The 12,223-nt window shown below is 42.6% G+C and overlaps 1 protein-coding gene across 9 annotated transcripts in view; it reads left to right on the top strand.

Moving 5' to 3' along the window:
- The first annotated feature begins 4,387 nt into the window (after positions 1 to 4,387).
- The window catches only part of vav2 (vav guanine nucleotide exchange factor 2), a 151,640-nt gene continuing 143,804 nt past the window's right edge, over positions 4,388 to 12,223 (top strand). For all 9 annotated transcript variants that reach the window (XR_015103491.1, XM_086134875.1, XM_086134881.1 and 6 more), the window contains exon 1: positions 4,388 to 5,452. Coding sequence is in view for 8 of the 9 variants with exons in the window: in XM_086134875.1 (XP_085991001.1) it covers positions 5,249 to 5,452 (204 nt within the window). In the remaining variant the exon portion in view is untranslated. The remainder of the gene's footprint in view (positions 5,453 to 12,223) is intronic.

Genomic DNA, 12,223 nt, shown 5'->3' on the forward strand with positions numbered 1-12,223 from the left:
ACAGCGCTAAAGTGGTTTCACTCATAACGGCCAACGATCCATTTTCAGATTTGATTCTCACAAGGGTTGCGGGATGTGCTGTAGACTATCCCAGCTGTCTTCGGGGAGTAGGCGGGTACGCCCGAAAGTGGTCGCATCACTCATAACAAATTCAGTATATTGGTTTTATTGTCTGTGTTAATAATCACATTTCTTCTACAGTCCCTCAGGGATCCATTCTTGAACCAATACTCTTTTTTTTTCATTGTTCATACTTCCTCTGCGTCACATTTGTGAAATATCATACCATTATTATGCTTATGACAACCACATCTATTTCTCTGCCACCCCTCCTCCCTCTCCCAAATGAACCCAGTGAGCTCTCTTCATGTGTGTTTATGTGCCACCAAAGAATAGGTGACCCAAAACGTTGTTCATTTTAAAACCCTGACAAAATTGAAGCTCAAGTTCGTCCTGAAATATTTGTCACTGTTCCCGTAAAGTTTACGGGCTCACTTCATCAGATCATTTAATCCTCTGCTAAGAATGTCAATATCATCTTTGATCAGTACAATATGTCACTGATCATGTCCAGTCCCACTTACTTCACTAAAGAACTATCGCTAGATTAAGAAGCATTTTGACACTGTTTCTTTCTTCAATAGTCCGTTGGCTTCAACTAAAATTTTGAAGAAATACTATCTTGTTGATGAGTTGGTAAGCCCTACACGAGGTTACCCCGAGTTACATCTCTTGGCTCCTTGTTCCTCATTCCAGTACATGACCTTTCCATTTTGCAAATCATGTCTTTTTATCTTTGCTGCGAACTAACGGCAAATCAAAAGGCGTGCATGTGATATTCTCAGCAAGCTAAATGCAGTTTTCCCCCACTTTTTCAAATGCTGTTTCCCCCATCGATGCAAGTTAATATTAAACTGAGGATGACATCAAATGACGCCCTCAGCGGGTCATGCGAAATTTCAGGCAGATGTCCCATCCTCAACGTTTCTTAAAAGGTGAAGTGATCTCATCGCTCCATCAGCCAATCTCAAAGACCATTTTCACAATTAGATTGCATGACTCCCTCTGCATCCACTGTCAGGCACTCCTCACAGTCACTGCCATTTTTCACATTCGCTTATTTTATGACATTATAGATGGCCTTGGTTTGATATATGTATGGTTTTATAAATCTGCAACCTGTGAATGAGTAATGTAAATGATACCGTATGTACATGTTGTGCTCATAAGTTTACCTACCCTGGTACAATTTCTAAAATACCGAACATTTTTCGGGGGAAATATGCAGATTTTTTTTTTCAATTCTCATTTTTATCTCTGTATGAATAGGCAGTGATTTTGAGAGAACTCTGCATATTTTATCGAGGGCTGCACTGACTTTGCTGGATATTGTGCCTTAGGTTATGTAAAATATCTACCATAGGATCTGCAAGAAAGGTTCGTTGAACTTTCGAAATCAGTAAAAGGATCGAAACAGCTCAATGTTTGAGAATGCCAATTGGTAGCATTCAAACTCTGATAAAGAACTGGACAATTAGTGCTTGTGTTGTCAACAAATTCTGCCAAGGTATGTCCAACACGACTGCAAGCGCAACTCTCAACGCCTCCATTTGCCTCGGAATTGCTAAATGGGCCGACATATGTGCTGATGGTTGCATTTGCATCGCTTGTCATAACAGCTGCCCTCGAGTTGCTCCAGTAATAGGACACGTTTAATTATGGGGCTAATCATCGCAAATGATGATGATGAGAAAAAGACTGAACAAAAAGAAACACAACAAAATACTTGTCATTGTCATAGTACAAGAGGCGGCTGAGTAAACAAGCAAACCAAACAAACATTCCAGTTAAGGAGCTAAAACCAAAACAGGTCCAATTGCAAAACCCAGACCATAGAAATACCATGTACATGTATCAAAATAAGTTGCTGATGGTGTAGTGGTGGCGGCCCGGTGGTCCAGTGGTTAGCGCGTCGACCTCACAGTGCAGAGGTACCGGCTTCAATTCCAGCTCTGGCCTTCCTGTTTGGAGTTTGCATGTTCTTCCCATGCCTGCTTGGGTTTTCTCCGGGTGCTTCGGTTTCCTCCCGCATTCCAAAAACATGCATGGCAGGTTAATGGAACACTCTAAATTGTCCCTAGGTGTGATTGTGAGCACAAATCGTTATTCGCCTGTATGTGCCCTGCAATTGGCTGGCAACTGGTTCAGGGTGTACCCCGCCGACAGCCCGAATACAGCTGGGATAGGCTCCAGCAAACCCCCCCACGACCCTTGCGAGCATAAAGCGGATCGGAAAATGGATGGATGGCGTAGTGGTATACTCGCCTGACTTGTGTGCGGGCAGTGTGGAATCTGTTTCCACACAGTGACGGTATACATGTGGGTGTGAATGGTTGTTCGTCTCTATGTGTGCCCTGCGACTGACTGGCGACCAGTTCAGAGTAAAGTCTGCCTTCTGCCCAAAATCAGCTGGGACAGGCTCTTGTGACCCTGTTCAGGGTAAGCAGTGTTGAAAATGGATGGATGTGTCTAAATAGTGAGGGCAGACCGGACTGGTCAAGGAGGCTTTTTGACTGATGTTCAACTATTACGTTGAAATCCAGTGCACGATTTTAGATGATGCATAACTCCCTTTCACTGGTCTGCTTGTCGAAAACATTTTTGCTGGACCTACTGCGTCCATTAGACATTCCCCGACCTTTGCTCATGAATTATTGCAGTTCAGCACGAGGTTTTTTTTGCTGAGAGCCTCTTTCTACGAGCCATGTATGCCGTGCTATAACCTCGCATCACTCCGCAGTTATGTGGAAGACAATAATTTGTCTGACCATGAATGAAGCACTGTGCCCATAAAACGTGTTAGTTGAAAACTCATGACCTGAGGGCCTCGAACACTGCGTCGTAATAAATGATAGCAAGCACCCAGAAGGAAAGGCGACACTGGCTTGAAGATTTGCCCCGTCAATAGCATGATGGGCCTCTTGTGAAACGGGAATATTTTGAATATTTCATCTCCTCATCATCATAACATCACATTGGAGAATAACAATGCAAATGAACAACGGGGTTGATGTTTTGTGCCGTGGGACTAAGATTTGCACCCGCATTCCACAAATATACAGAGAAAGTGTAAAATAGTGAGGCCATTATCATTTTTAAGAGGGCCTTCAAGAGCTTCAAAGAAGGCAATAAAAATCTGAGCGCATATACCAACCAACAATAAAGTCCCAAATGTTTTGAATCCGAGGAATCTCTCATTTCTCACACGCTGGCCACAACTTTCTTGAAGAACATTTGCACAAAACTTCAAGGGACGGAAAGTAAATGTGACCTTGGTTCTCCGAGTCGGCTGAGCAGGTCATAATATTCTGTAAGCAGAAGATCATAAGTATCGTGTCCCGACATCAATCATGGTCTATCAATTCCGTTCTTATAAATTCAGTGTCAAAGAGTTTCCAATCGATTGCATTTGGAGCTGCAACATTTAACTAACAGTTGTGTCACGCCATGCATGGCAAGCCCACAGTTTTCTTGTGCCGCCTCCAAGGAAATAAATTGATCCAATGTATTATGTCCCTGTGGAAATCTGCAGGTGGGAGAATCATAATGACCTTTGAATGAATTAGTTAATGAGACGTGACAAAAAGGCATGAACAGAGTACACGTGACATGTTGACGTTAGTGGCAGTTGCGTTCTTTCATTGACACATGACAACTGTGTTAACAAGAGAGAACGGTAAAAACTCAAAGATGGTAAATAATTTAAAACAGAATATCAGTAGCTTACATTACACAAGATGTAGTGGGCAAAAAACAATATAGTATTAGGAATTTGTACTATATACTGTGTGTGTGGGTGTGTGTGTGTGTGTGTGTGTGTGTTAGCATATAGCAATATGACATTGTATCAATGGTTTTTATTATTACTGTAAACTTTTACTCCACTACATTTCCTCTATACTCTTTCCCCGAACCATCTTTTTTTTTTTGTCAAGGAATTGTTTGTTGACAAAACACTGCGCAAAAAAATAATATTTTTTTAGTTAGTGATATTGTTGAAAAATATTTAACGATGCATGTTCCGACATTATTGGACATTCTAGCTCTGATTGAAAAATAATACATCGGAGGTTCTGCGAGTTACTTTAGTAATTATTTGGCAAGTCATTTTTACTCAAGCCATATTATTCTCAAGTAAACAAAAATCTTAACTTAATTGAGTACAATTTTTGATTTAGTCGAGCATTGGATGGGACCACCAAAGTTATTTAACCTTGCCCATGCAGTGCTAAGGTCCCACCAGCAGAGGTCGTGCCATGAAACGTAGCTTTAAAAACAAAAAGGGCAGACTAGAAATTTACGTCCATGGACGATGTGTGGAGGTTCTCAAACGAAGTGTCAACACCGTCCTGAGGCTTGACCTGAAGTGAGATGCCAGCGGCACGCACGAGCTCCTTCAAGAGCGCACGCTTGGTCCGGACGTTTGTGTCTCTCTGATCGCGAGTTTTGGGACTTGAACATCTTTTTAGTTCGCCGGGGAGGGACACAAGGAGACAGAGAAAAGGAGAAAGGAGAAAGGACTCGCCAGGCGTTTGAAATCCCAGCAGAGCAAAGGAAAGGCACTCGGCGCGTTGCTTTCCAAGCGCCCAACTACGCGACGTAAATCGGATCAAGTCATTGTTCCCCTCCCGGCTGGATGTTTCCGCTGGAGCCCGGCGTGCTTTGTAGTGTGTTGTTCAAACAGGATGATCGCGCGCTCCAAGTATTTATCCTTTTTTTTTTTTCTTAGCGTGTTCGGCTGCCTCGCTTTGACCCAGTGCGTGTGTCTGTTTTAGCGTGCAGTCGCTGTCAAACCAGCTGTTTTGTTTGGCACCACGCTGACTTTCGATGGGGACGCTTTAATGTTTGTATTTGCCTGGGAAACTTTTTTAAGGATGAAGAGGAGGAAAATGTTTTCGAGTGACACCGGCGCCGTGTTGTGAAGTCGACCCACGAGAAAGGGTGGTGTTTATTACCGCTTTGATTTCAGTGCTTTGCATCGCCACTCTGATCGGATCGGACGGCTGGCATTTGCCCCACCACACGCAGGAAAAAAAGTTATGCATTTGCATGATACTGAATGAGAAACAAGGGAGCGACTGTGCGGTAGCCACGCTTCGCGGGCTCACCCCTTTTCCTTTGCGTTCGTGAGATTTTGAGTATATTTACCGTGGAGTAAAAACAAAACAAAAAAAAAAAAGCCGAAGATATGGAGGAGTGGAGGCAATGCGGACGGTGGCTGATAGACTGCAAGGTTCTGCCTCAAAACCACCGGGTCGTGTGGCCCTCAGCTGCCGTGTTCGATCTAGCGCAAGCCTTGCGTGACGGGGTGCTCCTGTGCCAGATGTTGCACAATCTCTCCCCTGGATCCGTTGACCTGAAGGAGATCAATTTCAGACCTCAGATGTCACAGGTGAGTCTGTAAGACCCCACCTCCCCACCCCCCACGTGATGGTCTTGACTGTGCACCTCACACATCTTTTTTTTTTTTTTCACAAAAGGCAAACTGTTGTTTTATTAATCCACTTTGGACTTTAGAACGTTAAATCACACACCCACTTGTTTGGCCGCAGCGCAAATGATAGAGCTGCACTGCTAAATCGGCACTTCCGTGCTGCAAATATACGCAGGGTCCATTCAAGTCATGCATTGAAAAGCGAAAGTATCCCACCCTTGCATTCCTGCTGTTTTGTTTCCGTCTGCATGCATATTTTGAACCCCTGTGCCACGTCATGTTTTGCCCATGTGATGGCAAGCAAGCCTCTAAATGTTTGCTGGAAATGTAAAGATGCTGCGAGTTGCTCTGTGTGTAAGTGAAAGTAAATGTGAGCACCTCCAGAAATTTGCAACTGTTTCCTTTTCGATTTTTCTAGCCAAATACGAGCAGCAGATGGGTGTGGCGTGTTAGATTCAACTATGGGGAAGATGCTGGTGCTGGGAAGCCAGCAGTGCGTGCTTGGAAGACATTTGACAAACGCGACTACAATTTGGGCTTTTTAAGTAGTTTGTTGACATGACAACAACATAGAAACATTCGGTTTGAAAAGTTTGCCTTGCATGATGCGAACCTGCAAAAACACAATGGTCATCGGAGTGTATGTGATGTGTTTGCATGGAAACGGTGAACAATGTCTTCTTGAACGATGGCATTCGGAGAGCAGTTCAGATGTTTGTTGTTGCTGTCATGTAAAGAAAAAAAAAAGCCAGAACGCCAGTCTTTGTATTTGGGGGGGGGTTAAAAATATTCACGTCTAAACTTAACTGCTATTGTGTCTATATGGAAGAGCTGCAATCCCTCTAGGAAGTTAAACAATAAACAGAAGTGGATTTGCAGTTCCCCCTTCCCCCCACACGCCTCCATTTCTGTAGTGTTCCCTCTGTGCTTCAGCTGAATTACGTTTCCACAACCAGCATGAGGAAGCATTGGCCGCCACAGGAAGTTCATTTGACCACAGTGGCAGAATGAGAATGCGGCAAGCATTTCTATTACCTCTTGTTCACCCCGAAGTCCGGAATAGTTCTGAGCCAAAGGGTACATTGCAAGTCCATTTCTGTCCCCTTTTGTTCCAATCTGTTCTACCCATGATACTCATTTTTGGACTTCTAGGTAACTGGCTGTGAAGTGTTAGGAGTACCAAATACTGTACAGTGATCCATCGCTACTTCGCGGTTCACTTTTTGCGGTTTCAGTGCATCGCGGATTTTTCAAAAGCATTATTCAAAAAATATATATATACTGTATAGCAGGGGTCTCAAACTCAGTTCCTGGAGGGCCGCTGTCCTGCATGTTTTCCAAGTCTCCCTGTTGCAACACACCTGATTCAAATGAACAGGTTCAATGTCAGGCTTCCGCAGAGCTTGCTGATGATCTGATCATTTGAATCAGGTGTGTTGCAACAGGGAGACTTGGAACACATGCAGGACAGCGGCCCTCAAGGAACGGAGTTTGAGACCCCTGCTGTATCGTGGAAATCCCGCAAAAGGTCCGCGAGAGGCAGCGGAAGTCAGCAAAACAACAGCGAGTCACATAGAGCAACATGTACAGGACTACATGTATATTTCATGTTGGGGCCGGCCTCTTCCCCCCTTACTTTGTTTATGTTTACTGTATTTTGTTATTTATGCACTAACCTAACCTTCTACATGTGTGTGTGTATATATATATATATATATATATATATATATATAATAGATATATATATATAATAGATACAGTATATGTGTATATACAGGTATATAATATATATCTGTATGTATATAATATATACAGTATATGTGTATATACAGGTATATAATATATATATATATATATATATATATATATATATACATTTGTATATAGCATTAAGTAATGTTAATTACTACAAACATTTACTTCTACATGCATGTATACCATTAAATTTGACCTGAGAAATATTATGTGTACTCATACACATGTGCATATACCTGAACAGGGGGAGTACCTACTTTGCGGATTTTCCTCTTTCGCGGGCGATCTCGGTCCCCATTAACCGCGATAAGGGATCACTGTACTACACGCAAGTGTGTCATGCCAGAGGCAAGCGTAAACCCGTAAAATAGGAATCTAAATGTCGCTTAATGTGCCAAAACTGAAATCAATGGTCACCAAAATTTATGTTGACATTTTTACTTATGCTCACATCAACCTCTTCATAGAGGCGCTCACGACAAAGCTGAACGATATAAGTGCATCATCCATAAAATACGAAACGCATGACATGCCGCACTTCGAAAAATGTACAGGACTCTCGCATGCAAACATTGACTTATTCATCGTGTATGGCCCCGCGTACTGAACCTTATTTTAAGTAATGTCGTTATTGGATTGGATTGAATACAACTTTAATGTCAAATGTGCTGTATGTGTAACATACAGCGCAGATGAAATTTCTTCCCTCTCAACATAAAATAAGAAACAAGAGGAGCCGCTGCGGGTGTCCGCGCCACCATCGAAAGAAAAGTTAACAAAAAAAAAGACAACATAACACAACGCATGAGACACAGACAATTGTGCAATCTTAACCACTTTCCTGCTGTTGCAGATTAGACTGGCCATCAATCAAACAAAAATAATATCACCCTTTCTTCATATTTTAAATGTCTTAGTGATAAACAACTCAAAATTAGTTTTTCACAACACAAAAATATGATAAAGTACAATAATAATAATAAACTTTATTTTTAAAAATCCATGCCAAAACTGAGGGGGGGGGGGCATAAGCATCTTGCTGGGCGGGCACCGAGAGACAGACAACACATCCGGCTTTCTGAACTGGCTGTCTTGAGTGAAATGGGTGTCTGTAGGTACTTTATGTTCTCTGACTGTACACTAGGTGGCAGTGTTGCTATAAAAAGAAATCCATCCATCCATTTTCCGAACCGCTTTATCCTCACTGGGGTCGCAGGGCAGGGGGGGTGCTGGAGTCTATCCCAGCTGTCTTCGGGCAGTAGGCGGAGGACACCCTGAACCGGTTGCCAGGCAATCGCAGGGCACGCAGAAACGAACAACCATTCGCTCTCACACTCACACCTCGGGACAATTTGGAGTTTTCCACTCAGCCTGCCATGCATGTTTTTGGAATGTGGGAGGAAACCGGAGGACCCGGACAAAACCCACGCAAGCACGGGGAGAACATGCAAACTCCACACAGGAAGGCCGGAGCTGGAATTGAACCCGGTACCTCTGCACTGTGAAGTCGACGTGCTAACCACTGGACTACCGGGCCACCCGCTATAAAAAGAGATGAGATGAAAAAGGAAGGAGAAGAGTTCTGTAATGGCGACTAAGTGAACTAGTGTTGTCCTGTTAATAGCCCGTTAAGAAAATACAGTGTTCGGCTACACTCTGGCTTTGTTATTTTGTCTCCTGACACCACATATTTAACCTGGTTAGCGACCCTTAAACCCTTGCTTGGACAGTCCTTTTTAAAAAAACTTCAAGTCCTCCATTCCCAAAATGGGCGTCCGTCCGTCCGTCGCCGTTCCGTCCCAGGGACAGAATGCCCACCTCTGCTTATCTTATGTATCGTACTGTATCTCTTAATTTCGTTTCTCTTGGTAGCCACCATTAGCCTCAATTTATCCCTTCCACAAATCTCTGGACTGCTTTAATTACAAGGCGAGCGAGAGGTCAGGCTGGCACACTTTGATCCTCCCACTAATCCCATGATGAGTATCTGCAGAGAGAGACGTGTTGGGGGTAATGGGGAGGTGGTGACAAATTGTTTAAACAAAAAGCTGGCAGCCGAACAGAAGCACATCATGATTTATCCTAAGGGAAAGGTCAAAGCATGCGCTTTAACACAGTCTGTGGCTTAGCCAAATGAAGAGGAGGTCAAGCACAGCTTTTGCTTTATTTGTTCGTGACAAAACTTTTTTTTTTTTTAACTGCTACACTTGCATGGTAATTGGTAGTTTCACACACGGATTCTTGTATGTAATTATGCTTTGCAGCTAATTGAGTCATGACCTCAAGTATGTTTGACCTCCAGTAACATTTTATGTTGGACTCTACTTGGACGTACCATATTCAGGAAAAAAAAAAAAAAAGAAAAGGAAAGTATTTGGTATTGTGAATTCAATGCACTTTAAAAGGGAGTGTCTATTCATGCTGCTTCCAGTTCACAGTGAAGGACCAATTGTGATATTCATGAAGTTAATCGTGAGCAGTGAGCCGTAAACACATTCACATGTCTGAAATCCAAAGCAACCGAAGCGGTGTGTTTGGGCACAGCGATTTTAGAGTGTAGTCACGGTAGCAAATTCAAGAACTCCTATATCGGAATGAGTCTCAGTCCACAAGAACAAAGGGACAGCTCTTGCGATGTGAAGCAGCCACTTTGACTTTTTTTTTTTTTCCGGAAGTCAGGTAAATCCCTGCTTGTATTCTTAAAGGCAGTAAAGCATGAATGTTTACCTCAAGGTTTTTAAGTGGATTCCTAATGAGCGCTGATGTTTGGAGATTCATCAGAGCTCCAAGTAGGTGAGCATATTGTGAATCCAGCGCCTCAGGCTGCCTGAAAGATGAGGCCCTCCGAGACCTTTTTTTATGTTCTGCTTTTGCTTCACCAGTTCTTTCTCATCTTTTTTTTTTCTCTGTTCGCTAGGTAGTTGTGAATACCTTTGGGATGACTCAGGTGTGTGCGCACATCACTGCTTTTGTTTCTGCTTGCGTGTAAGCGTTCCCATCACGCCACCGGGCTCCGCATTTGACACGGGGCCGGCCTCTTCCCTACTTACAGTCATTGAGATTCTTCCTCTTTGCCCAGCTGCCACCAAAATATTTGTCGCCATGGCCTAGAGCGAAAGACTGAGAATGAGTTAATTATTTTTAAGCCACTTCATTCTAGGTTAGGGCTAAACAAATACCGAGCACGGTGAAAACACTCCAAGCTGTTTAATTTTTAAGCATTTTTAGATCCTACGGTGAACATTTGACACCCTGCATGAACTGATATTATGCCAGCAAATATACAATGGCAATGCATGTGATGTGATGTCTTAGCAATGTCTCAAGAAGACAAGTGCAGGACAGTGCTTTGTTATTTAGTTGCATGTGTCTGTCTCCATTAATGCAAAAGCTTGTAATGGAACCTTTCGCTCTCTTCAAACAAAAGTTTTTTGGGACAAAGACGCAGCTGTGTAATACCGTATTGGCCCGAATATAAGACGGCCCTGATTATGAGACCCCCTCTTTTTCAAGACTCAAGTTTGAAAAAAGACTTTTTGAACACCAAATTAATTTTTATACAGAAAATAATTACAGTACATCGAAAACAAATGATTATAACAATATGTTTGAGAGAAAAAGCATGTTATTTTGCCTCATTCAAATCTTAATATCTGAACATTGAAATACGTAAACTAAAGTGCAATCACATTCGTAAATGAATGGCTTCTGGTTTTTGAAATGTAAATGACATCATAACTTCTCCTCAGCTGCCACTTAACCTGGCCGATCTTCGACCCACTTTTCTCCAGATTCTCGCTACGTTTCTCCATTTTCGGTTGTCTCTTCTATTATTTTCTTCTCTTTTCTTTCTTACCGCTATTTTTTATTTTTCTTCTTCGTGCTACTGCTATTTTTATTTTTATTCTTCGTGACGGGTTCGCTTTGGCCTGGGGAGTCATTTTTTTGTTAACTTTTCTTTTGATAGCGGCGCGGACATACGCAGAGGCTCCTCTTGTTTTACGTTGAGAGGGAAGAAATTTCATCTGTGCTGTATGTTACACATACAGTACATTTGACAATAAAGTTTTATCCAATCCAATCCAAAAAAGTTCAGCATTCGCTTCAATGGTATCTGGCGCCATCTAGCGTCGTGAATTGGTATAACGTCTAGATCCCGTATATAAGATGACCCCCACTTTTTCAGTCTTATTTCAATGCAAAAAACACCGTCTTTTATTCGGGCCAATAAAGTAATGTATTGTGAAGTCCCTTTTTGGTTTTCGTCGCTGCTTCTGGCTGTGTCCCTCTCGTTTGCTGTATTGTGAGCGAGTAGGGGTGGGGCCCCAAGTGACATCGTAAAGTAACACCGCAGGCCTCCGCGACGTACTTGTTCGACTGTCTTTTTTTTGCATCTACAAATACATATTTTATAACGTGAAGCTGGCGTTGATTTAAATATCAAAGATGATGCCAATCTGCGGAAAATGACGTGATTGGATATCAATCATGATAAAATCTTCTGGACTTTGCTCTCAAACAGGTTACATGATGTTTTGTAGATTATGCTTTTGAACTAAAAATCTCCATTTTGAAGATCTAAACTTGGAAATAAAATCAGTGAGAGTGAATACACCACAAAACAAACGAACAAGAAAAAAATAGCCCACCCACTCTTCTCAAAATTCTCTACTTGGGAGTGAGGAGGTCCACACTGTAGACAACCCCCCACCCCCCTACCCCCCTCCCTCTGGGGTAATTTAATCTAAACCTTTGGTGGATGGTTGACCACTTGACCCCAGTGCTCTCCGGATGCAGGTAATACTGCTAATGGACCTTGTTAGGGACACATCCTAGCTTGAACAGCTGCGACTGTGTCACAGAAAGCTAATGGGATTGACAAGAAGTGAACAATGCTAAGCGCAGCCTTTCCAAACCTTTTGTGTGAGGCAATTCTTCTCCCGGGGCCTTCGCAATATTTTTTCACTCTAAATT

The sequence above is a fragment of the Hippocampus guttulatus genome, chromosome 17 (assembly GCF_054856545.1).
Source record: "Hippocampus guttulatus isolate MCC_2025c chromosome 17, RoL_Hgut_1.0, whole genome shotgun sequence".
NCBI classification, from domain to species: Eukaryota; Metazoa; Chordata; class Actinopteri; order Syngnathiformes; family Syngnathidae; genus Hippocampus; species Hippocampus guttulatus.